This window comes from Trichechus manatus, unplaced genomic scaffold (genome assembly GCF_000243295.1).
Source record: "Trichechus manatus latirostris isolate Lorelei unplaced genomic scaffold, TriManLat1.0 scaffold00026, whole genome shotgun sequence".
In the NCBI taxonomy this organism is placed as follows: Eukaryota; Metazoa; Chordata; class Mammalia; order Sirenia; family Trichechidae; genus Trichechus; species Trichechus manatus.
In genome coordinates this window covers 20,538,183-20,565,555 of record NW_004443962.1, presented here as the reverse complement: position 1 = coordinate 20,565,555, position 27,373 = coordinate 20,538,183, and the positions used below count along the sequence as shown (strand labels likewise).

The 27,373-nt window shown below is 39.9% G+C and overlaps 1 protein-coding gene across 1 annotated transcript in view; it reads left to right on the top strand.

The window, feature by feature from the left end:
- Positions 1 to 27,373, top strand: part of SIDT1 (SID1 transmembrane family member 1) — an 83,791-nt gene that overhangs the window by 4,877 nt on the left and 51,541 nt on the right. The window contains 4 exon segments of the mRNA XM_023728870.1: positions 3,200 to 3,346; positions 5,036 to 5,107; positions 5,557 to 5,650; positions 12,521 to 12,564. Of these exon segments, the coding sequence (XP_023584638.1) occupies positions 3,200 to 3,346; positions 5,036 to 5,107; positions 5,557 to 5,650; positions 12,521 to 12,564 (357 nt within the window).

Sequence of the window (27,373 nt, the reverse complement as noted above, 5' to 3'; positions counted from 1 at the left end):
GACACCTCATAAATAAATAAACAAATAAATGACAAGACAGAGAAAGGAATAATCATGACAAAGAAGAAGAAAGTTCAAGTAGTGAGTGGCACAAGATAAATAAAATAGAAACCTAGTGTTTGTTCTATATTTTAAAAATTTCATTGTAACATTAGTCCATTTCTAGCTCATAAGGTATTAATCAAGAATGGGACCGGTATTATATCTTTTAGACAGTCTTTTCAGAGTTCTCTTTCATAGGAAGTGACCTTGGCTCTAGAGGACAAGGCACCAAGTTTTAAGAGGACTATTTCATCACTGCTCTGGGGTAAAACTTTTATGGCTTCTGACTTAGTGAGGACTCCCTTGCTCTGTGGTCCAGGTGAGAAGACCCTGAGAGGGCCTAAGTGTGATATGACATTATAAACATCAGTAATACTTTCCTTCTTATCCCCCATGCATGCTTCAGTGCCCAGTGTACGATCTTGACCACAATGTGGAATTTAATGGTGTCTATCAGTCCATGACCAAGAAAGCTGCCATCACACTACAGGTGAGACATTGGTTCTCTGGTCACTATTGTCAACAACAATGCATGATTTGTAGTCAGGGTACCTACTGGACCAGCATCCAAAAGGGATGGCCATCCACTGCATGCCTTGTAGCTTTTTCCTTTCCGGTTGGTTTAAAAGCCTGAGCCTGAAATCAAAGCCTGGACAATGAGGGGCAAAACTCTTCTGCCAGGTGCCCTGTTCCCCTTGGAGATTCTTGGGAAACCATGGTGCCATGGGACATATATCTGACAGATATCTTAGAGAGGTAAAGTCCCGTGGACTACCAGAAGGTTCTAGTCTTCTCAGCAGAGGTGCTGATCTTTTTCTCTTTTTTTTTATTGTACTTTAGATGAAGGTTTACAGAACAAACTAGCTTCTCATTAAACATTTAGTATGCATATTCTTTTATGACATTGGTTAGCAACCCGAAGACATGTCAACACTCTCCCTTCTCGACCTTGAGTTCCCTATTACCAGCTTTCCTGTGCCCTCCTGCCTTCTCATCTTGCCCCTGGGCTGGTATGCCCCTTTAGTCTCATTTTGTTTTATGGGACTGTCTAATCTTTGGATGAAGGGTGAACCTCAGGAGTGACTTCATTTCTGAGCTAAAAGGGTGTCTGGGGGCCATACTCTCGGGTTTTCTCCAGTCTCTGTCAGACCAGTACGTCTGGTCTTTTTTTGTGAGTTAGAATTTTGTTCTACATTTTTCTCTAGCTCTGTCCAGGACCCTGTATTGTGATCCCTGTCAGAGCAGTCAGTGGTGGTAGCTGGGTACCATCTAGTTGTACTGGACTCAGTCTGATGGAGGCCATGTAAGTTATGGTCCATTAGTCCTTTGGACTAATCTTTCCCTTGTATCTTTAGTTTTCTTCATTCTCCCTTGTTCCCGAAGGGGTGAGACCAGTGGAGTATCTTAGATGGCTGCTCAAAGGCTTTTAAGACCTCAGACGCTACTCACCAAGGTAGAATGTAGAACATTTTCTTTATAAACTATGTTACGCCAGTTAAGCTAGATGTTCCCCGAGACCATGGTCCCTCTAGCCCAGAGGTGCTGATTTTACGGTGAAGTTTATCTGATCCATTTAATGCAATGAAACATATACTAGTAATTTGTATCAGTAATGGTAATCAAAAGAGGTCTTCGACTCTGGACAGAATGGACAAGTTCAAAGGAATATAAACCATATTTGTGGATTAGTTTACCCTTTTGGTATCTGTAATTAAATTATTATTTCAACGGTAATTTTATAGCAAAAAATGTATACGCATCATGCTAGAATATTTTAAAAGAGATTCTGTCCCTGTCTTCAGGGTGGTTACTTAAGCTTGAGGTACCTGCACCTTGATCTGTTCTTTGCAGTAAGATAATACTATTTGTTGAATAACAAGCAAAGAATGAAGAGAGATTAATTATAATTTGGGCATCAGACCTAAAAACTTCTACCAGTCAGGCTTTAATGGTCTAGGGCCTCAGATTTGCTGTCCCAAAGATCTGCTCTTGTTTTTAGTGCTTATTTCTTCTACAGCATTCCAGCATTATGTGGGCCCAAATAAAAATGAACAGAAAAATAAGTATAGTTGGGAACCTCAGATTTTATATCATTGGGACAATAAATTAATGAAGCACAAAGGATATCAGTACATCCCTACCTTGGAAGTATTTTGAAGTGAATTCTCACTTCTCTTTTGGGCTTATGATTCAGCCTTGGGCCATTTTCTTAGTTGGCTAACCATGATACCAGAAATTTGAGGATGATAAAAAACGGAGTTTTAAAACTATAGTTTTTGTTAGTTGTCATTGAGTCAGCTCCGACTCATGGCGACCTTATGTATAACAGAACAAAATGTTGCCCAGTCCTGTGTCATCTTCGTGATCATTGGTATGTTTGAGTCCATAGCTGTGGCTATTGTGTCAGCCCATCTCATTGAGGGTGTCTATCCTTTTTTGCTGACCCTTTACCAAACATGACAGTTTCTCCTGACGGCATTTCTAAACTGTAATAACCTTAAAGATCATCTTATCAAACACCCCTTTGTTTGTAAATAAGGGACACAAGAGAAGCACACTTAGAGAAAGTCAAAGTCAGGACTATAACTCGGGTCTCCAGACTTTAGACTTTGCCTCCCTAACCCAAATTATTTATTTAACTGCTGACTGTGTGACTTCAAAGAAAGCCATTTATCTTTAGATTTTAAAATAATGAAAACTTAATACAAAGAAACCTGTAAGAGGCGGAACTTGACCGAAGTGCCTTAATTTTCCAGGTCTCACAAGTTTTCCACCTTTGACAGGGTGCAACTTACCACTTTTCTGTCACTATTAGTGGAAAATATTTGAACTTTCTTTCTCTGACAGGTTTCCACCTTCCACAGGTTTTGGCTTTCACAGGTTTTACAGTATACAACTATTAATTATTAAACCTAGGCTGTTGACATATTATTTATATGGTGCACTCAAGTGTGCACAAAATAAATTGAAACGACAACAGTTTATCTATTTAATTTCTTGGATGTAATGGTTATTTTGTCATAGATAATCTGGGATATAGATCATGAGTATGTGACAGTCCTTTCTAAGGACTTAAGGGGCAAGGGTTAGGGGGCAGGGGTGAACTTTACTTGTCTTCTCTCTCCTCTTTCTTTCTGCCTTCCTCCCCCATGGCCTTTTCCTTCTTCTTGCTATCTTTCTTGCCGGGCTGTAATAAGGTTGTTATGTCTTATGCAGAAGAAGGATTTTCCAGGCGAGCAATTCTTCGTGGTGTTTGTGATAAAGCCTGAAGATTATGCCTGTGGAGGATCTTTCTTCATCCAGGGTAAGAGATAGTGAGGAGTGCTTGGCTTCCAGGACAAACCTGAAGGAGGGAAATGGACAGGAAGCCAAAAGCTCACATGGGCCTTTTATCACCACCTCCAGTTACTGGGCAAGGCAGTCTGAGAAAAAAAGAAAGGCAAGAAAAGGATGGATCTAAAGGTATTATCAATATTACAAAATGCCATGTAATACATTCCATCTTTACAAAGTCTTGTGCTTCCTCAGATCAGATAGGTATAATTACTCAGCTGGTCCTTTATTCAACAAATATTTGTTATTATGAAGTAATGATCTTGTACAGTGAATCAAGAAACCAGGTCCTTTTCCTAAGATTGGTTTGGTAGCCAGCCCTAATGGAGCCATTTATGTTTGTCAGTACTCATCATTTCCACAAGGAGTTACATGGAAAATTCAGAGTTCTCAATTCTGCTTGCCAAACTTGTGCCTTACAAGATAGTAAGAAAGCAAACTGTGACAACCTAGCCCAAGGACAGGGGTTGTGTGAGCTCTTAGATGCAGTCCAAATAGTTACAAGAAACTACCCAGTAACTATCTCGGGAAAAGAATAGGCTGCTGATTGAACAGTCCCCAGCAGCTGATGATCCATACATGGTGAACACAGAAGAGTGTTTTCTGTTGCGTGGCCATATCATCTGTGGTGAACAGTTTCGCATTTTTTTCACCACATCAAAGATTCCACCTCTAGGTATGTCTAGCATCTGTCTCCCTCCCAACCCCAAAGCACCTTCCTACAGAATCAAAGCCTCTTTGCAAATTCACAATCCCTGTTGGGGGCGGATGACCCAGTAAGCAAGGTAAGCACAGGCTTACTACCTACCTATCTGTAGTGAACAATTTCACATGGATTTCAAAGATATGGTTGAAGCCCATGTGACATTGTTCACTACAGATGATCTGGTAAGCAAAGTAAGCACTATGCTTACCTTGTCTATTGGATAATCTGCCCCTGCGCGTGTCACCTAGTTGCCTTGGTATTTAGGTGAGATTTCTGCTTGTTTGTTTTTTAATCTGATTACATAGCTCTAGTGACACAATGGTTAAAGACTTGGCTGCTAACCAAAAGGTCAGTGGTTCAAACTCACCAGCCACTGCATGGGAGAAAGATGTGGCAATCTGCTTCCCTAAAGATTATAGTCTTGGAAGCCCTATGGGGCAGTTCTACTCTGTCCTATAGGGTCGCTGTGAGTTGGAATCGACTCAATGGCACACAACAACAACAAGAGTTTCATCGGTGCCGAAAGTTCCTGGTAAAGTACAAGTCCTTGAATGACTATATAAGGGGAGGGGAAAAACCTCACTGACTAGAAAAAAGAGGTAGCTGACTAAAAGAAGAGGTAGCTTTTTACTTCTGGAGCTGTTTTCTTCAGATGTCTGTGACATTTGAGCCACACGGATGCCAGGAGAAGGGTCCACAACTCCTCACTGGGGACGGGAGATTGCAGTCCCATTTGTATCAGTTAGTGTTGCCAAAATGCACCCAAGCAAAGACCCAATCATAAGTTTTAACCAAAGAGAGTATTAGATGGTTTGAATGTTTAGTGGTTAGGTTTTCCTCCAGTTCTTGCTAAAATAAAATTATACAGCAGAGTTAATTCTGGCCATTTTTTGAAAAATATAACAAGCCAAGAACCTGGTATCTGATCCACAATGCCTTGTTCTTTATTACCAGAAAAGGAGAACCAGACCTGGAATCTACAACGAACAAAGAACCTTAAAGTGACCATTGTTCCTTCCATTAAAGGTCAGTGTTGGCTCCAGGAAGCAGGTGAGAAATTCCTATCAGGAAGTCTATCATATGATTCAGTGCTAATGTCAGCCTTCCAGAGAAAGGATGACATCCTTCCAGATTCATCTTAAGAAAACTAAAATATGTCCACACTAGAGATGGAAGAGGGAACCAGAGCATTTTGCTAAATCCCTTCCAAAGTGAAGGGGAGCTCATTATGAAGTTGTGTACAGGCAGTCTCTTCCCAGCTTACACTGGGAAGTCCTCACTGAGAACGACAGTCATTTGTGGATGATGTCTAGGTGACCTCAAGTGGCTTTGTTTTTCTTAATGGAAATTTCTTGGGACTTAAAAATAGGCACAATGGAGGTGGGCCTTTGGAACTGTTCTGTCCCAAACATAGACATTGACTGTCCTCTTTTCTCCTGAGTTCAACCTGACCCAAGTTGTTTCTCTTCATCCAGGATCCGTTTATGTGAAATCCATTCTCCTCAGTTTCCTCATCTTCTTCTCCTTCTACTTGGGATGCCTGCTTGTTGCATTTGTCCATTATGTCAGGTAGGTAAAGAGTTTCAAGAAATGTTAACCCTCTTTGCCTATGGGTTAGTTTATGAATTAGCACAGACATTAGAGCCACATAAACTGAGTGCCCCTAGGCAAGTTAATTAACCTCTCTGTGCTTCAGTTTTCTCATCTGCAAATGAGATGATATTTTACCTCACAGAATAAAAATATATCTGCAGCGTGTACATCAATGTCCTGCACATACTGAGTGCTGGAAGAGAGTTATTTTTGTAGTTAATAAAACCTCAACAAAAAGCAGCTTGTGCATTTTTTAGACTAGAAAATACTTACTGTAAATCCCACAGAATGTGGGGAATTATCAGTTCTTCCAAATATGGAGACTTAGAAACAACTTTAAACATTCCATTGAAAAGTAAAATTAATATCTAAAATAAATCTTGAAGTACAATAAATAGCAGGAGTAATATGCTTTGATACTATATTACCAGGTGCTTTCCTGCTGTTGCAGCATCAATTTTCTGGCAAAATGTCCTTTGAAAGAAAAAAGGGGGAGGGGTGTCCATCAATGGATGAATGGATAAACAAAATGTGGTAAATATATTCAATGGAATACTACACATCATAAAGAAAGATAAGTTCCCGGAATATCTTGGAACATAGGTGAACCTGGAAGACATTATGCTGAGCGAAGTAAGTCAATCACGAAAGGACAAATACTATATGATCTCACTTTTATAAATCAACAAAAAACAGCTATATATACAGAAATCAGCTTTCACTGGTGGTTACCATCTAAGACACAAGTATTGGTCTTTACTTGCCTGGAGCAAAAGAGAAAGAATGAAACCCAAGACTCAGGGAAGGAATCAGTCTACAGGACTAATTGTCTACATGAACCATGGCCTCCTCTACCCGAGATGAGAACTAGATGGTGCCCTTACATTCTGATCAGGACCATAATAGATGGATCCTGATAGAAAGGAAGAAAACTATAGAACAGAACGTCAAATTTTCCAAAAAAACACAGACTTACGGGACCCACTGAAACAGAAACAATCCCAGAGACTATAGCCCTGAGATAGTCTTTAAGCCTTGAACCAAAACTATCCCCTCAAGTCACATTTTAGCTAAATAGCAGGTTAGCTCATAAAGTAATGAATATCACCCTTGAGTACTGCGCTCTTTTAAAAAACCATCTATATGAGACCAAATGGTCAACAAACACTCTAAAGCATAGATGAAAAGGTTAGGGGCTGTGAGACTAGGTTAATGGAAATGGTACAACTAGAACAAAAATAATGAGAATGTTGATAAAATGTGAAGAATGTAACCAATGTCACTAAACTATTTGTGTAGAAATTGTTGAATGGGATCTTGTTTTGCTATGTACACTTCTACTGAAAATATAATAAAATACTATTTAAAAACGTGCGGGAGGGTGAAGAAAACATTCTTTGATGGTTACAAGGGTGGAGAGAGGGGGGAGGGTTATTTACTAACTAGATAGTAGATAAGAATCATCTTAGGTGAAGGGAAGGAGAGCACACACTACAGGGGAAGTCAGCACAACTGGACTAAACCAAAGCTAAGAAGTTTCCTGAAAACAATCAAACACTTTGAGGGACAGAGTAGCAGGGTTAGGGGTCTGGGGACCATGCTTTCACGGGACATCTAGGTCAATTGGCATAACAAAGCTTACTAAGAAAATGTTCTGCATCCTACTTTGATGAGTGGCGTCTGGGGCCTTAAAAGCTTGTGAGCAGCCATCTAAGATGCATCAATTGGCCCCAAACACCTGGAGTAAAGGAGAATGAAGAACACCAAAGACACAAGGAAAATATTAGCCCAAGAGACAGAAAGGGCCACATAAACCAGAGACTTCATCAGCCTGAGACCAGTACTAGATGGTGCCCAGCTACCACCGATGACCACCCTGGCAGGGAGCACAACAGAGAGTCCCCGATGGAGCAGGAGAACTGTGGGGTGCAGAACTCAAATTCTAGTAAAAAGACCAGACAACGTTTGACTGAGACTGGAGGAACCCCAGAAAGCAAGGCCCCCAGATTCTCTATCAGCCCAGAACTAAAACAATTTCCGAGGCCAACTCTTCAGACAGGGATTGGACTGGACTGTGGGACATAAAGTGATGCTCATGAGGAGCGTGCCTCTTAGCTCAAGTAGATACAAGAGACTAAAGGACAGCTTCTGTCTGGAGGTGAGATGGGAAGGCAGAGAGAGAGGGTTAGGAGCTGGCTGAATGGACATGGGGAATCAGGGATGGAAAGGAGGAGTGTGCTGTCACAGTATGGGGAGAGCAATTAGAGTCACGTAACAATGTATGTATAAATTTTTGTATGGGAAAATTTTTTTTTTAATTTAAATAAATAAATAGAAGTTGTAAGCTGTAAAATATAAAAAAAAATAAAATAAAAATGTTGGTGGGGGGTTAATAGTGCTGGAATTTTACCAAGGAAATTTCCCTTCCTGATAGTTTGGAGCCTCTCCTAGTAAAAAGAGCTGAATCTTTCCTTGTCTCTCTCAGCAGGCCTGAAGCTTAAGAATTCCATTCTTTGTTGTGCTCTCTGTGAAACAACTCCAAAAGAATGGCAGGAGGTTTACAATAAACAAATGTTCTTTCTCCTCTTGAACATGTAGAGAAAACAAAGCCAGCATAGAGTTTTGAGACTCTTAGAAAAGATTAACTACATCTGTAGAAAGACCTCTTAGCTACCTCAGTGATACAACTATCTCAGTAATACAGGTCTCTCTCTGACTCAAAAGATAGCACCCTCCTGTGACCTTTATGATGCTTTGAGTCGAGTTACTGCCTTCAAAAAACTTGGAACTACCACTGACAAATCTGAGACAATTCGAGTACCAAAATAATTAAGACGAAGAATGAATTATAGGCATTGAAAAAAATAGAAATTCATGAGTCCATATCAATAAAGGAAGGATGGAAGAAAAGGTCTACATACCTGCAGATATGGATTCAGTGAATTCAACAGTTACTGAAACAGTTACACGTGAGGGAGAAGAATGGTTAGCAGATACTGACGGTAGAAGGGAGGGCTCGGGTCTACAGTAGAACACTTGGAGCTGACTGGAAGGAGTGTAGGACTTGGAACCACATCATTTTGCAAACCAAAAACAAACCAAACCCACTGCCATCGAGTCCAGTCCAACTCATAGCAACCCTATAGGACAGAGTAGAACTGCTCCCATAGGGTTTTCAAGACTGTAAATCTTTACAGAAGCAGACTGCCACATCTTTGCAAACATCATAGTAAAGATTGGATCAGGTTAAGAATCATCAATGAATGTTATATCCAGGGGGAAATTCTGATAAGGATCAAGATATTTGCATAGCCTTACAGTGCATCCCTACCAATTGCTTAGTAGTTGCAAGGGGGGAAATAATATGTATATAGGGGAGAAATCAGATAATACATTGACAGAGTGACAATAGTCAAAAGGTGGAAGCAACCAAAAGGTCCATCAACAGATGAATGGATAAACACAATATGGTATATACCTGCAATGGACTCTTAGCCATAAAGAGAAATGAAGTTCTGATGCATGCCACAACATGAGTGAACCTTGAAAACATTATGCTGAGCAAAATGAGTCAGTTGCAAAAGGAGAAATATATGATCCCAATTATTTGGAATAAGCAAATATATAGAAACCAAAGATTATTAGTGGCTACCAGAGTGGGAGGGAAGGGGAAGGGGGAAGATTTTGCTTAGTGGGTATTGAGCTTATGTTAACGCTGGTGGAATAATTTGGAAAAAGATTGTGATAATGGTTGCACAACGTGAAGAATGTAATCGATGTCATTGAATTATACATGTAGAAATTGTTGAATTGGTGAATGTTTTGTTGTATATATTTTCACCACAATAAAAAAATAAGTTAATAATGGGATATCAATCTCCCTAAAGTTGTTATTCAGCCTAGTGAAAAACACAGTTTTTGAAAATTGTGGTATAAGTCTCTGTTGAAACTTCTAGCTGCCGGATTATTTTGCTACAGTCGAATGCACAAGCATAGAGTCTTTCCAAATATAGACAAACTGAAAATAGAAATCTGGAGACAGAAGAGCTATTTGGTATTTTAAGTAGGAGACTAGACTGAGGGAAGATGCTAACAGGGAGAGAACTCCTCCTTTATTCAACTAATAACACAGTTTTCTCCAAAGCCGTATGAAGCCAGTCCTCACAGCATAATGCCATTTTCTCAGTGAGTCCCCTGTACCTTATTATTAATACATATGAGTTTTGTAGTTCATGCTATGAAATCAAGATGAAAAGCATTGATAAGACACATGGCCCTGCCCGCAGGGAGCTAAGAATCCAGAGTGTTTTTATGCTGTATTGACCTGATCCTAAACACCATTCCCCTCCCCAACCCAAGGCCCAATTCACTCAACAAGTATTTATTGAGCCCAAGTCCCAGGTGTCACAAATGGTTAAGCACTCTACTTCCACTAGCTGAAAGGTTGGCAGTTCAAACCCACCTAGAGGTGCCTCAGAAGACAGGCCTGATGATCTGCTTCTGAAAGGTCAAACAGCAACAATGAATCTGCAGGTCCAGGGCGAAGCACTACACACAGGTTTTCTTATTTGTTCCTCTCAACTACCCTGCTAGACACTGAGTTCAAACTGCCCATTCTGGGTACTTTTCCTTTCCTTTGATTTTTGTATTAGTGATCCATTTCCACAATAATGTTGCGTTAAAAAAGAAAAGAAAAGAAACAACAACAAAAAAAAAAACTACCCACCCCCACACAAACCCCACTGGCTTACAGCAATAAGTATTTAAGTTTGCTCACAAATCTATGGGCCAGCTGGACGGTTCTGCTAATCTGGACTGGGCTCAGCAGATCTTAGCTGGGTGCAGTCATGAGTACAATCAGCTGGAGGGTCAGCTAGGAACTAGCTGTTCTAGAAGGGCCTCAGTTGTACTTGGTCTCTCATCCTCCAACAGGTTAGCCCAGGCTTATTGTATCTCCAAGACAGGCAGCAGAAGAGTACAAGGCCCACTTCAGGGGTAGGTTCAGAAGTGGAACAATGTCACTTCTGCCTCATTCTATTGGCCAAAACAAGTTGCAAGACCAGCCTAGATTCAAAAGGTGACGATACAGACTCCATCTTTTGATCAGAGGAGCTGGATACATGACGGGGTACAATCATTTTTGCAGGCACTAGAGCACAGTTCTGACTGACAGTTTTTTCCTTTGTTCACTGGATACAGCCCGCCTCAGCCTAGCTTTGTAATCATTCCACTCCTCTAACTAAAGAATTTTGTCAGCTCCAAAATCTAAGGCAGATATGGGTGATGCCTGTTAATACAAACACACAATCCCAACAGATCATCTTTTATGAGTCCACAGAGTTTCTCACCAGTCAATGTCACTGAAACAGTTATGAAGAAACTTCACTAGAGCCCACTTTGCCAGCTAGGACAGGCCAAGGACTAACTGCTCGGGTGGGTGGGGAAGAGGAGAGCTAATCTGGCTTTCTGACATTAAGAAAGAATGTGGTCCCCCCAGTGCCTTTTTCATTCAACAGATCCTTAGTTTTCACCTCCCATGTGCCAGGCGCTGTCCTAGGGGCTAGCACTACTGTGGTGAACAGAAGAGTCTAGATCCCTGCTCTCCTGGAGCTTAACTTCTGGAGGGGAGAAACAAATAATAAGCAGGTAAGCAATTAATAAACAAAATCATTTCAGCTAGAGACATGAGGAGACAAACACAGTGATGCTACAGAAATTATTGGGCTGGGGAGGCTACTTTAGATTTGGTCAGCAGGGAAAGCCTCTGCCTTGAGACCCGAATGGCAAGAAGGAGCCAGCCATGTGAGCTTCCGGGGACAGACTGGCTCAGGCAGAGACCAGCAAGAGCGAAGGCCCTGAGGAGGGATAAGTCTCGTGTGTCTAGGAATAAAAGAGACATGAAGGGAGGTTCTTCCAGCAAACATACCAGGATCAGGGTGTGCAACTTCTTGACACCCTCATTTGGAAGTAAACCAGAGCCTGCATCAAAGCACGAACACATCTGGCTCCCAGCTCTCCTCCCCTGCCTCTCTCAACCTCACACGCGAAAAGGAGGCCCATTTTGGAAGAAGAGGTTGATGCACATTTTAATTTTTATAGACATTCCCAAATGGTATGCCTATTTTTTAAATAACAGCTTTATTGAGATATAATTCACATACCATAAAATTTACCCCTTTAAAGTGTAAAATTCTTTGGTTTTTAGCATATTCGTAGAGCTGTGCAGCCATCATCACTAACTAATTTCAGAATATTTTCATCACTCTAAAAAGAAACCTCAAATTCAACAAGGTGCAAGATATAAAATTAATATACAAAAATCAATTGTATTGCTATAGACCAGCAATGAACAATCTGAAAGTAAAATTAAGAAAACAATTCCATTTACAATAGCATCAAAAAGAATAAGATACTTAGGAATAAATTTAATGAAAGTGAAAGACTTGTTCATTAAAAACTACAAAACATCATTGAAAGAAATTAAAGAAGACCTAAATAAATGGAAAGACATCCCACATGCATAGATTAGAAGATTTAGTATTGTTAACATGACGTGGTAGACAGAATAATGGGACCCCAAATATGTCCACATCTTCTAATCTCCGGAACAAAGTGGCTGGACCATTTTACAAACCCCACCAGCAATATCTCAGGGGGACAGTTTCTCCGCATCCAACCAAAAAAAAAAAAAAACCAAACATGTTGCCGTCGAGTCAATTCCAACTCATAGCTCCACATCCAAAGGCCTGTATTTAAGAGTTCCTGGCAGGCAAAGTCTACAGGGAACAAATGTAAACTGCTAAAGTTTTCTCTGTCTTAGGAGCATGTGTGTGTTCCTCTTTGCAGGTTTCGGAGAAAATCCATTGATGGAAGATTTTGTTCCAGCGATGGTAAGAAAAATCCCTGGTTTCAATTCAAAAAGATGTCGGATGGTATGGGAGCATCCCATTTGATACTTCTTCTATCTCTCTGCCTTTTGCAATTTCCAAATCCTCCCTTGATTCTCATCCCACAGAGTAATCTAATCTGCGGACATTCTAAGGATGGCAGAGCTAGTAAGGATCACTTTTTATAGTTAATAATTATTGTGATATAGAGCTCACACTAAGAATCTTTGCTTGGAGTGTCCTTGAAATTGTCCCCGGCCTGTTTGTCAGCCACTTGTCTTTTTAAAGATTAATCTTTTCTAGGACATAATAGCTCATAGTTATCTTATTCCAAAGTTGATTTATGAACAGTAGTAGGAATTTAATGTGTCAACTCTAACATGAAGTTTACTTTTCTCAAAATGAGATAGAGGCTTTTTTGCTCAAGTATCTAGAAAATTGAAATATTCAAGACTAGCGAGTATACTAAAGAGTATAATAGCTTTAAAAAATCTGGACGTAATTAAATATCCAACCACTGTTGCCTTTTCCTTCACTCTGAGAGTTAGAACAAAGGAATTCAGTTGCCTGATCTTTTTATCAAAAGCTAAAAAATTTTTAAATGTCCTCAGTTTTGAAAAGCTTAAATCAGCGTAGATCACTCAGTGCTCATAGCTATTTGGCATGGAGTGATAACTTGAAAAAGGAATGATAAAATGAGACTTGATTTTCAAGTTAAATGTAGTAGATGTTTAGTTCTGTGTTTTCTGCTGTTAAATAAATCCACAGAATCTTGGAAAGACTCAAACCCACCCCCTAACCTGCTGCCCTCACCCAGCAGGAAACTTTCTCCCTTTGCTGAGAGCTCACTTCTCCCGTCTTCTTTGACTTCTGTCTTTTTTAATGTCAGCATGTCTATTTTTCCAGCCCCCAAGTACTTTGTTTTAATAAACATTCAACTGCCAGTAGAGAAGGCTTTCAAAGAACACCTGTGGCTCTAAAACACTAAGTGCTACTTTCCCTTTTATTCATAAAATGTTTAAATGAGCTTATCTGTTCTCTGGATGTCATCTTTTCCTACAGTGCCCCCAGTTTTGCTATTACTATCGGCCTAGTTGAACTTAGAAAGCCTAGTTGGTTGGATCCCACTGGGTGCTCTGGGAATGGATGGTCTGTTATTTTTATTGTATGAGTGAAGTCATTTTATTATTGTAATAATAATTAAAAGAATTCCACACTAGGTCTCCTGAGTATTGAAGCATATGTGGACAGAGCTGGTACTTGAGCTAGATCATTTTCCAAGGTCAGAAAGGTTTGGAAAATTAGCTAAGAGGTAGAGGTATCTCTCAGTTGGAAAACAGAAACTAATGAGTGACCAAAAAAGAGGAAAAGTGTATCCGTTGGGAATCCTTCGGCTGCAGGTAACAGCAACAACAAGAAAATATATCCCAAACATACTTAAACAATAAAGAGGCTCCTGTCCCTGGAAGTTGGACGGAGGGGTGGACTTCAGAACTGACTGAGTCCAGTGGCCCTGGTCCATTTCCCTGCCATTCTCTTGGTTCTGCCTTATTCCCAGTGCTGATGGTGAGATGATTCAGCACTCATGCCCTCATCCGACAATGTCCGGTGGGAAAGACTTTCAGAAGCCCCTGCAAACTTCTCCTCAGGTTTCATTGGCTTGTAGTGGATCACATGCTTTTTCTTATAGCAGTTACTGCAAGGGAATAGATTTACCTACAGATCAATCGGGCCTACTTCTAGAGTTGGGGATGAGGTACAAGCTCTGCCTGAGGGAAGAACCATCCTTAGCAATCAGTTAGTTAGATCATGGAGAAACCAGTTAGGAGCAAGAGACAGAGGCAAATGGGGACCATATGTGAAAACTAATGTGAGACATTCAGGGGAGGAACCTTTGGAGAAGAGCAAGGTTACACAAAGTCTTTCCCAAGGGCCAGAATCAGTGGTGACTGTGGGGGCTTCAGGAAGTTCAGTGGCGCTCAGAGTCACAGGAAATGACCTGGTGGCTGATGCCCAGAGAAAATGCTAGCAGCAGCATCTGAAAAGAAAGGGGAATCCCACTAGACTTGGCAAGGTGTCTGCCCAAACCAACATGGAGCTAGACATCTGAGTAACTTGGCCTAACCCTTTCACCTCGTGTATGCTTGAAGTGGAGGAAATGGAACTGGGTCCCTATAAGTCGCCAGATTGGTGACAGCTCTGCATTAGTTAGACAATGATAGGAAGGCTGCATTCATAAAATCTGTTAGCTCCTCTGCTTTTGTTTTTCTTTGATTTGTCTGCAGTTGTCATTGTATTTGAAAAATGTCAATGTTGCCTCCAACTGTACTAAAAAAGTAAGGGGTTTCTTTCATATTTCATGGGATGAAGAACAAGTCCTTGGAGCCCAAGTGAGATAGAAATATGGTGCGTAAGGACACGCCTCAGAAGCATTGAAGGAATCCTTAATTGTGGTATAAATGAATAGATACAGTATTATTCATGTATCACTGTAACACTTACGACAGGACCTCTGTGATAATCTGAGGGGTGTTAGAAAGGCTTTGCACTCTAAAAACATTCCCTCCACTAGCTCTGTCACGCTTCCTGTAACCCCACATTTCACATCGTTGTTAAAGAGCCGCAACAGAAATGCAGTTGCCAACTGGGAAGAGAGGCTAATGAAGGGCCCCTCCCAGGCGTCTGGGACCATATCAGCTCTCTCCGTGAGCCTGGGGTGCAGCCTAAGAGAATGTTACTTACTCAAGTGAGAGAGCTCAACTAGTCTGACAAGATTTTAGATTTAAGAACAAATAGTCAACCAAATTCTTCCCTGGATAGGCCATTAGTGAATCAGCTTTTTAGCAAAGAGCAGGGTCCAGTGGGAAGAAGGAGAGTGTTGAGGTTGGCAGAGGCAAGCAGCATAGCCATCATCAGACTCTAAGGCAGTGGGTCTCACACTCTAGTCCTGGCTCTCTACTCTTGTCTTATCAAATTTCCTTGGCTTTTCTTGCGCAGTTTTTGTTGTAGATGAATTTTAGAATACAGTTCCAAGAAAAATCCAAGTAGTACTTTTATATAAACTATGTTAAGCCCATTTATGTTTTAGAAAAAATTGACACATTCTCCATGTATAGCCTACTCATCCAGGACATGTAATGTTTGCCTGTTTATTCAAGTCTGCTTTGACACCCTCCCATAAATGATTTGTCTCCTGAACTTTTGAAACTTAACCATGGAAGTAGTTGGGATAGGTGTCCGATGGGCATAAAAATGACATTTCATTGCAACTCATTCATGTCATCTTTGATTTCTTCACCTTTCAACCCCTTGCATGTTACCAGCCAGAGCAGAGTGCAGACACCAGTGATTTATCCAAGTCCAAAGAGACCTGCACAGCTGGACTTTTTTTTTTTAAATTATTTTAAACGAAGCTGTCAACTAACAAAACAGTGATTTCATGTTTGTTTCAGGGCTTCAAACCGGTTCATTCCAGTTCAAAGCCCTGGTTTATTTGCTTGCTTTAGTTTTAGTTTTTACTTTGTTTTCTTTTGATTACTCACACACAAAATCCTACGAAAACATTCCAGCCTCCTGCCACAGCTGAACTCAAGCATTTATCTGCACACATCTACCTCCCATCTCAGACAGCTCCTTGGCAACACCAAAATGTCAAAAACTCCGGGTTTCATGATTTTAGTGTCATTTTCACTTACCGTTTGCAAGTTTAGTAATTTTTTTAAATTACATTTTAAACAAGGAGTATCAGTCAGTGGTTAAACATAGGGAGCATACACTTGAAAAGAGAAAAATGTAAAAGACAATGAGGGAAATGTAAAAGACTGACCTCACCTAGGGTTGTGACCACCACTGTGTTTCCATGAGTCTCCCCACAATAAAGTACAAGCATACCTCACTTTATTGCACTTCACAGATACTGTGTTTTTTACAAACTGAAGGTTTGCAGCAACCCTGTTTCGAGCAAATCTATCAGTGCCATTTTTCCAAGTGCATGTGCTCACTTCCTGTCTCTGTGTCACATTTTGGTAGTTCTCTCAATATTTCAGACCTTTTCATTATTATTATATCTGTTATGGTGATCTATGATGAGTGATCTTTGATGTTTCTATTTTAATTGTTTTGGGCACCATCAACTGCACCAATATAAGATAGTGAACTTAATCGATAAATATTTTGTGTGTTTTGACTGCTCCATCGACCAGACATTCCCCCGTCTCTCTCCCTCTCCTCGGGCTTCCCTATTCCCTGAGACATGACAATATTTAAATTAGGCCAATTAAAAGCTCTACAATCACCTCTAAGTGTTCAAATGAAAGGAAGAGTCGCACGTCTCTCACTTTAAATCAAAAGCTGGAAATGATTAAGCTTAATGAGGAAGGCATGCTGAGATAGGACGAAAGCTAGGCCTCTTGCACCAAACAGTTAGCCAAGTTGTGAATGCAAAGGGAAAGTTCTTGAAGGAAGTTACAAGTGTTACTCCAGTGAACACACAAATGATAAAGCAAAACAGCCTTATTGCTGATATGAAGAAAGTTTTAGTGGTCTAGATAGAAGATCAAACTAGCCACAAAATTTCCTTAAGACAAAGCCTAATCCAAAGCAAGGCCCTAACTCTCTTCAAGTCTATGAAGGCTGAGAGAGGTGAGGAAGCTGCAGAAGAAAAGTTTGAAGCTAGCAGAGGTTGGTTCATGAGGTTTAAGGAAAGAAGCCATCTGGATAACATAAAAGTGAAAGGTGAAGCAGCAAGTGCTGATATAGAAGCTGCAGCAAGTTATCCAGAAGATCTGTCTAAGATAATTGATGAAGGTGGCTACACTAAACAACAGATTTTCAATGCAGACAAAACAGCTTTATATTGGAAGAAGATGCCATCTAGAACTTTCATAGCTAGAGAGGAGAAGTTAGTGCCTGGCTTCAAAGCTTCAAAGGACAGGCTTACTCTTGCTAGGGGCTAATGCAGCTGGTGACTTTAAGTGCTCATTTATCATTCCAAAAATCCTAGGGTCCTTCAGAATTATGCTAAATCTACTCTGCCTGGGCTCTATAAATGGAAAAACAAAGCCTAGATGACAGCACATCTGTTTACAGCATAGTTTACTGGATATTTTAAGCCCACTGTTGAGACCCACTGCTCAGAAAAAAAGATATCTTTCAAAATATTACTGCTCATTGACAATGCACCTGGCCACCCAAGAGCTCTGATGGAGATGTACAAAGAGATTAATGTAGTTTTCATGCCTGCTAACACAACATCCATTCTGCAGCCCATGGATCAAGGAGTAATTTCGACTTCAAAGTCTTATTATTTAAGAAATACATATCGTAAGGCTGTAGCTGCCATAAATAGTGATTCCTCTGTTGGATATGGACAAAGTAAATTGAAAACATTCTGGAAATGGTTCAGCATTCTAGATGCCATTAAGCACGTTTGTGATTCACGGGAGGAAGTCAAAATATCAACATTAACAGGAGTTTGGAAGAAGTTGATTCCACCCCTCATGGATGACTTCAAGGGGTTCAAGACTTCAGTGAAGGAAGTAACTGCAGATGTGGTGGAAATAGCTTGTTGCTGTTGTTAGGTGCCGTCGAGTTGGTTCTGACTCGTAGCGAACCTATGGACAACAGAACAAAACACTGCCCAGTCCTGCTCCATCCTCACAATTGTTGCTATGTTTGAGCCCATTCTTGCAACCACTGTGTCAATCCATCTCACTGAGGATCTTCCTCTTTTTTGCTGACCCTCTACCGAGCATGATGTCCTTCTTCAGGGACTGGTCCCTCCTGATAACATGTCCAAACTATGTGAGACAAAGTCTCACCATCCTCCCTTCTAAGGAGCATTCTGGCTGTACTTCTTCCAAGAGATTTGTTCCTTTTTTCTGGCAATCCATGGTATATTCAATATTCTTCACCAACACCATAATTCAGAGGCATCAGTTCTTCTTCGGTCTTCCTTATTCATTGTCCAGTTTTCTCATGCATATAAGGCAATTGAAAATACCATGGCTTGGGTCAGGTGCACCTTAGTCCTCAAAGTGACATCTTTTTAACACTTTGAAGAGGTGTTTTGCAGTGTATTTGCCCAATGCAACATGTCATTTGATTTCTTAACTGCTGCTTCCATGGGTGTTGATTATGGATCCAAGTAAAATGAAATCCTTGACAACTTCAGTCTTTTCTCCATTTATCATGATGTTGCTTATTGGTTCTGTTGTGAGGATTTTTGTGTTCTTTATGTCGAGGTATAATCCATACGAAAGGCTGTAGTCTTTGATCTTCATCAGTAAGTGCTTCAAGTCCTCTTCACTTTCAGCAAGCAAAGTTGTGTCATCTGCATATCACAGGTTGTCAATGAGTCTTCCCCCAATGTTGATGCCCCATTCTTCTTCATATAGTCCAGCTTCTTAGATTACTTGCTCAGCATACAGATTGAGTAAGTATGGTGAAAGGCTACAACCCTGACTCACACGTTTCCTGACTTTAAACCACACAATATCCCCTTGTTCTGTTTGAATGACTGCCTCTTGGTCTCTGTACAGGTTCCACATGAGCACAATTAGGTGTTCTGGAATTCCAGTTCTTCGCAGTGTTATCCATAATTTGTAATGATCTACACAGTCAAATGCCTTTTCATAGTCAATAAAACACAGGTAAACAGCTTTCTGTTATTCTCTGCTTTCAGACAAGATCCATCTGACATCAGCAATGATATCCCTCATTCAATGTCTTCTTCTGAATCTGGCTTGCTAGAGAACTAGAATTAGAAGTGGAGCCTGAAGATGTGTTTGAATTGCTGCAATCTCATGATACAACTTTAATGAATGAGGAGTTGCTTCTTACGGATGCGCAAAGAAAATGGTTTCTTGCAAATGGAATCTCCTGCTGGTGAAGATGTTGTGGACATTGTTGAAATGACAACAAAGGATTTAGACTATTACATAAGCTTAGTTGATGAAGCAGTGGCAGGGCTTGAAAGGAATGAGTCCAATTTTGAAAGAAGTTCTACTATGGGTAAAATTTTATCAAATAGCATTACATTCCACAGAAAAATCTTTCATGAAAGAAAGAGTCAATCAATGCAGCAAACTTCATTTTTGTCTTATTTTAAGAAATTGCCACAACCACCTCAACCTTCAGCAACCACTACCCTGATCAGTCAGTAGCTACCAACATCAAGGCAAGAGCCTCCACCAGCAAAAAGATTGCGACTTTCTGAAGATTCAGATGATGGTTAGAATTTTTTAGCAATAAAGTATTCTTAAATCAAGGACTGTACCTTTTTTTAATACATAATTGTATTTCACACTTAATAGACTACAGTATAGTGTAAACATAACTTTTATATGCACTGGGAAACCAAAAAAAGTCATCTGCCTCACTTTATTGTGATATTCACTTTATTGCGGTCGTCTAGAACCAAACCCACAATATCTCCGAGGTGTGCCTGTAGACGGAAAGAATATGCTAGTGTGACCCTAACCCCAATAGGGAATCAGTGATATAAGCAGTAGCATCCAAACTAGAGAGCAAAGGTTGTGCTTAGATACTTTTAAAAAATATGAGTTTATTATGGTGGAGATGCAAATGAGCCTCAACCTCTGTGTCTCTTTAGGAAGACACTGTTGACCCAACATGAAGGTAACACACTTGCTGCCAATGAGTCATATTTTGAAGGAAAATCATTGTATTTTCTTTAATTAAGAAGATATGTTTTAGAGGTGGGACCAAGTTGGCAGAGTAGTCAGACACTTCCTGTGGTCCCTCTTACAACAAAGACCAAAAAAAAAAAAAACAAGTCAGTCAATTATAGACTACAATCTAGAAGCCCTGAACATCAAAGGCAAAGTCAAGGAATCAGATTGAGCAGCAGGGGAGGGAGAGACAGTTCAGAAGCAGTGAGGAGTTGCCAGACCTGACCTGGCCAGCGCCGGCACCCTGCAGGCAGGATGGGCTGGCGTGTGAGGGGTGAGGCAAACAGTGGAGCACAGAATTCATTTTCCACATTGGGAGAAACCAAGAGACAGAGAGTCTGCTCAAGCTTCCAGAACCAGTGAGAAACAGTACTCAGTCAACAAAAAATAAGTACAAATGTCTAACCTACCATGTGGATTTAAATTTTTAAAAAAAAAACCCTTTTGGGAAGTAACTTTCTCCCATTTACCTGCCCCTTCCCACTCTGCACCAGGTCCTGGGCCATCCTCAAGGATTGCTGAGCCCCATGGGCCAGAAGTAGGACCGTTTGCACACCTAAGCCGTTCTCCCAGCTTTGGAGAGGGAACAAACTAACAAACAGGAAAAAATAATCTGCCTGCTCCCCTAAGCCAAGAACTCAAGGCAGGCACAGCCACTTTGCCTAGGCACAAGCATAAGGGGTCCACGGACATTGAATGCCTTTCACCCCTGCATAGATCTGTGTGGGCTGATTTCAACAGCGTAGGCCCTCACTAAGACAGTACAACAGGGCATATAGCTGAAGCCTGTTTTCATCTGTATCAGCTATAAGGGGGAGTGGCAGATTTGTGACATTTGACACCACCTTACCCATTAAGCAGAGTCCTCACCTACCCACATCAGGGACCTGAGGACTGGTGACTCCACCAAGCCACCCGCGACAGGGGTCCAAGAATAATGGGTGACTGCCAGTCCTTACAGCCAACAGCATTGGGTGCCATAGTCCAGCTGCAAAATTCACCTACCTATGCTGTCTAGGGAACAGAGACACACCATTCACCCAGGCACTCAGGGGCAGCAGTCAGCCCCCTGCCTTGATCAGCACATGACCCCCTACTGTAGCCAGATACCTGTGCCTACTCCAATCATCCCTGCCCGTCTATGACTGTAGGTGAGACCCTGTACCACATGCTCATTGACCCACCACCTGGACACCTGAGCTGATTCAACACAAGAAAAGTAAACAGACTCCTGGGCTCACATACATAGTAACAGTTCTAGCCACCTGGAGACAGGACATGAGAGCTTCAAAGATGCCAATAATCAAACTAGCTCACATGACCAGCCTATCTGGGCATATCAAAACAAAACACAAGAAGATGCTAGGACACAGTAAGCAAACATAAAATAAATAAATATAAGAACTAATTGATGGCTCAGAGACAGCAGTCAGTATCAAATCAAATAAAGGGGCAGACCATGATGGCTTCAGGAAGCCACCAAAACAAAAAATCAAGAAACCTTCTGGAGGAAGATAACTTCTTCGAATTACCAGAGGTAGAATTCAAAAGATTAATATACAGAACTCTTCAAGATATCAGGAAGGAGATCATGCAAAATGCGAACAAGCCAAGGAACACACAGACAGAGCAACAGAGGAACTTAAGAAGGTTATAAAGAGCATAATGACAAATTTAACAGGCTGCAAGAATCCATAGAGAGACAGCAATCAGAAATCCAGAAAATTAACAATAAAATTTCAGAATTAGGCAACTCATTAGAAAGTCATAGAAGTAGAAATAAGACAATGGAAGTCAGAATTAGTGAGATGGAAGGTAAAGCACTTGACACCAACTCGTTTGAGTAAAAATAGATAAAAAATCCTAAGACTTACGTGGGACTCTATCAAGAGGAATAATCTACAAGTGACTGAAATACCAGAACGGGAGGGAATAACAGAAAATACGGAGAGAATTCTTGAAGATTTGTTGGCAGAAAACTTCCCTGATATCAGGAAAGATGAGAAAATATCTATTCAAGATGCTCAGGTAGATCCCAAAAGAAAGTCAACAAGACATATTATAATCACACTTGCCAAAACCAAAGATAAAGAGAGAATTTTAAGAGCGGCTAGGGATAAACAAAAAGTCATCTACAAAGGAGAGTCAATAAAACTAAGCTCAGACTACTCAGCAGAAACCATGCAGGCAAGAAGGCAATGGGACGACATATATAAAGCCTTGAAGGAAAAATATTGTCAGCCAAGAATTATATATCCAGCAAAACCGTCTCTTGGATATGATGGTGAAATTAGGGCATTTCCAGATAAACAGAAGTTTAAGGAATTTGTAAAAATCAAACCAAAATTACAAGAAATACTAAAGGGAGTCCTCCGGTTAGAAAATCAATAACATCAGATAACAACCAAAGACTAGAACACAGGACAAAACAACCAGATATAAACCCAGATAGGAAAGTCAAAAAAATAAATCAAAGCTATAACACTGAAAATAGAGAAACAGAGACATCAGTAAGTAAAAGATGATAACATTAAAACTAAAAAGAGGGACTAAATAATGTTGTAATAGATCTTTAATAAGGAGCGGAAGTCAAGGCAATATAAAGAAATAAACCATTGGTTTAAACTTAGAAAAATATGGGTAAATATTAAGGTAATCACAGAGGAAACTAACAATCCTACAAATCAAAATAAAAAACAAGAAAATCATAAAGACTCAGCAAACACAAAGTTAACAACAATGAAAAAGATGAAAAGAAAATAGGTAAAGAAAAATGACTCAGCCCAGAAAATTAAGTGGAACGAAGAAACTGTCAACAACACGCATGCACACACAAAAGACATCAAAATGACAGCACTAAATGCATACCTATCAATAATTACATTGAATGTAGATGGATTAAATACACCAATAGACAGAGAGTGGCAGTATGGATAAAAAAAGATCCATCTGTATGCTGCCTACAAGAAATATACCTTAGGCTTTAAGACACAAACAAACTAAAACTCAAAAGATGGAAAAAAATATATCAAGCAAACAACAATCAAAAAAGAGCAGGAGTAGCAATATTAGTGGCTGACAAAATAGATTTTAAAGCAAAATCCACCACAAAGGATAAGGAAGGACTCTGTATAATGATTAAAGGGTCAATACACCAGCAGGGCATAACCATAAGAAATATTTATGCACCCAATAACAAGGCTCCAAAATATATAAAACTAACTCTAACAGCACTGAAAAGAGAAATAGCTCCACATAGTAGTAGGAGACTTCAACACACCACTTTCAGTGAAGGACAGAACATCCAGAAAGAAGCTCAGTAAAGACACAGAAGATCTAAATGCCAAAATCAACCAACTTGATCTCATAGACATATACAGAACACTCCACCAAATGGCAGCCAAGTATACTTTCTTTTCCAATGCACATGGAACATTCTCCAGAACAGACCACCTATTAGGCCACAAAGCAAGCCTTAGCAGAATCCAAAACATTGAAATATTACAAAGCATCTTTTCTGACCATAAAGCCATAAAAGTAGAAATCAATAACAGAAAAAGCAATGAAAAAAAAAAAAAACAAATACACAGAAACTGAACAACACCTTGTTCAAAAACTACTGGGTTATAGAAGAAATTAAGGACAGAATAAAGAAATCCACACAATCAAATGAGAATGAAAACACATCCTACCAGAACCTTTGGGACACAGCAAAAGCAGTGCTCAGAGGTCTGTTTATACCAATAAATGTAATAAATGCGCACATCCCAAAAAAAGAAAGGGCCAAAATCAAAACATTAATCCTACAAATCAGACAAGTAGAAAGAGAGCAGCAAAAGAAGCCCTTGGGCGCCAGAAGAAAGTAATAAAAATTAGAGCAAAATTAAATGAAATAGAGAATAGAAAAACAATTGAAAGAGTTAACAAGACCAAAAGCTGATTCTTTGAAAAGATCAACAAAATCAATAAACCATTGGCCAAACTGACAAAAGAAAAACAGGAGAGGAAGCAGATAACCTGAATGAGAAATGAGATGGGCAATATCACAACAGACCAACTGAACTTAAAAGAATCATAACAGAATACTATGAAAATTTGTACTCCCACAAATTTGAAAACCCAGAGGAAATGGACAAATTTCTAGAAACACACTGCTTACCGAAACTAACACAAACAGAGGCAGAACAACTAAATAAACCTATAACAAAAGAAGAGATTGAAAAGGTAATTTAAAAACTCCCAACAAAAAAAAGCCCTGGCCCTGACAGCTTCACTGGAGAATTCTACCAAACTTTCAGAGAAGAGTTAACAGCACTAAGACTAAAGGTATTTCAGAGCATAGAAAAGGATAGAATACTCCCAAACTCATTCAATGAAGCCAGCATAGCCCTGATACCGAAACAAGGTGAAGACACCACAAAAAAAGAAAATTACAGACCAATATCCCTCATGAACATAGATGCAAAAATCTTCAACAAAATTCTACCAATAGAATTCAACAATATATCAAAAAAAATTCATCATGACCAAGTGGGAGTCATACCAAGTATGCAGAGATGGTTCAACATTAGGAAAACAATCAATGTAATCCATCACATAAATAAAACAAAAGACAAGAACCACATGATCTTATCCATCAATGCAGAAAAGGCATTTGACAAAGTCCAATACCCATTCATGATAAAAACTCTCAACAAAAAGGGAATAGAAGGGAAATTCCTCAACATAATAACGGGCATTTATACAAAGCCAACAGCCAACATCACCCTAAATGGAGAGAACCTGAAAGCATTCCCCTTGAGAACAAGAATCAGACAAGGATGCCTTCTATCACCACTTGTATTCAGCATTGTGCTGGAGGTCCTAGCCAGAGAAATTAGGCTAGAAAAACAAATAAAGGGCATCAAAATTGGTAAGGAAGAAATAAAAGTATCTGTCGTAGTTATCTAGTGCTGCTATAACAGAAATACCACAAGCGGATGGCTTTAACAAAAAGAAATTTATTTTCTCACAGTCTTGTAGGCTAAAAGTCTAAATTCAGGGCATCAGCTCCAGGGGAAGTCTTTCTCTCTCTGTCGGCCCCTCATCAATGAAGCTTCTCTGCGCAAGGACCCTGGGTCCAAAGGACGCACTCGCTCCCAGCACTTCATTTTTGGTGGTATGAGGCCAGCCCTCTCTTTTCACTTCCCTTTCCTTTTTATCTCTTCAGCGATAAAAGGTGATGCAGGCCACACCCCAGGGAAACTCCCTTTACATTGGATCAGGGATGTGACCTGGGTCAATCCCACCCTAATCCTCTTTAACATAAAATTACAATCACAAAATGGAGGACAACCACACAATACTGGAAATCATGGCCCAGCCAAATTGATACGCACATTTCTGGGGGGACAAAATTCAGTCCCTATTTGCAGATGATATGATCTTATACACAGAAAATCCCAAAGAATCCACAAGAAAAATACTGGAACTAATAGAAGATTTCAGCAAAGTTTCAGGATACAAGATAAACATACAGAAATCAGTTGAATTCCTCAACACAAACAAAGAGAACTTCGACAAGGAAATCACCAAATCAGTACCATTTACAATGGCCCCCCAAAAGATAAAATGCTTAAGAATAAATCTATCCAGAGGCATAAAAGACCTATACAAAGAAAACTACAAGACACTACTGCAAGAAACCAAAAGAGACCTACTTAAGTGGAAAAACATACCTTGCTCATAGATAGGAAGACTCACCATTGTGAAAATGTCAGTTCTACCCAAAGCAATCTACAGATGCAATGCAATCCCGATCCAAATTCCAATGACAATTTTTAATGAGATGGAGAAACAAATCAGCAACGTTATTTGGAAAGGGAAGAGGCCCAGAATAAGTAAAGCATTACTCAAGAAGAAGAACAAAGTGGGAGGCCTCACACTATCTGATTTTAGAACCTATTATACTGCCATGGTAGTCAAAACAGCCTGGTACTGGTACAACAGATACATAGACCAATGGCACAGAATTGAGAATTCAGACATAAATTCATCCACCTATGAGCAGCTGATATTTGACAAAGGCCTAAAGTCTGTTAACTGGGGAAAAGAAAGTCTCTTTAACAAATGGTGCTGGCATAACTGGATATCCTTCTGCAAAAAACTGAAAGAAGACCCATACTTCACACCATGTACAAAGACTAACTCAAAATGGATCAAAGACCTAAATATAAAATCTAAAATGATAAAGATCACGGAAGAAAAAACAGGAACTACACTAGCAGCCCTAATACATGGCATAAACAGAATACAAAACATAACTAACAATGCACAAACACCAGAAGAGAAACTAGATAACTGGGAGCTCCTAAAAATCAAACACTTATGCTCATCAAAAGACTTCACCAAAAGAGTAAAAAGACAACCTACAGACTCGGAAAAATTTTTGGCCACAACATATCCTATCAGGGTCTAATCTCTAAAATCTACAAGATACTGCAAAACTTCAACCAGAAAAAGACAATTACCCAATTAAAAAATGGGCAAAGGATATGAACAGGCACTTCACCAAAGAAGACATTCAGGCCGCTAACAGATACATGAGGAAATGTTCACAATCATTAGCCATTAGAGAAATGCAAATCAAAACTGCGATGAGATACCATCTCACCCCAACAAGGCCTAGTATTAATCCAAAAAGCACAAAATAATAAATGCTGGAGAGACTGTGGAGAGACTGGAACACTTATACACTGCTGGTGGGAATGTAAAATGGTACAATCACTTTGGAAATCAATTTGATGCTTCCTTAAAAAGCTAGAAATAGAAGTACCGTACAATCCAGCAATCCCACTCCTCGGAATATATCCTAGAGAAATAAGAGCCTTCACACGAATAGATATATGCACACCCATGTTCATTGCAGCACTTGTCACAATAGCAAAAAGAAGGAAACAACCTTGGTGCCCATCAGCGGATGAATGGATAAACAGATTATGGTATATTCACACAATGGAATGCTAAGCAACGATAAAGAACAATGATGAATCCGTAAAACATCTCATAACATAGATGAGTCTGGAGGGCATTATGCTGAGTGAAATTAGTCAGTCACAAAAGGACAAATATTGTATGAAACC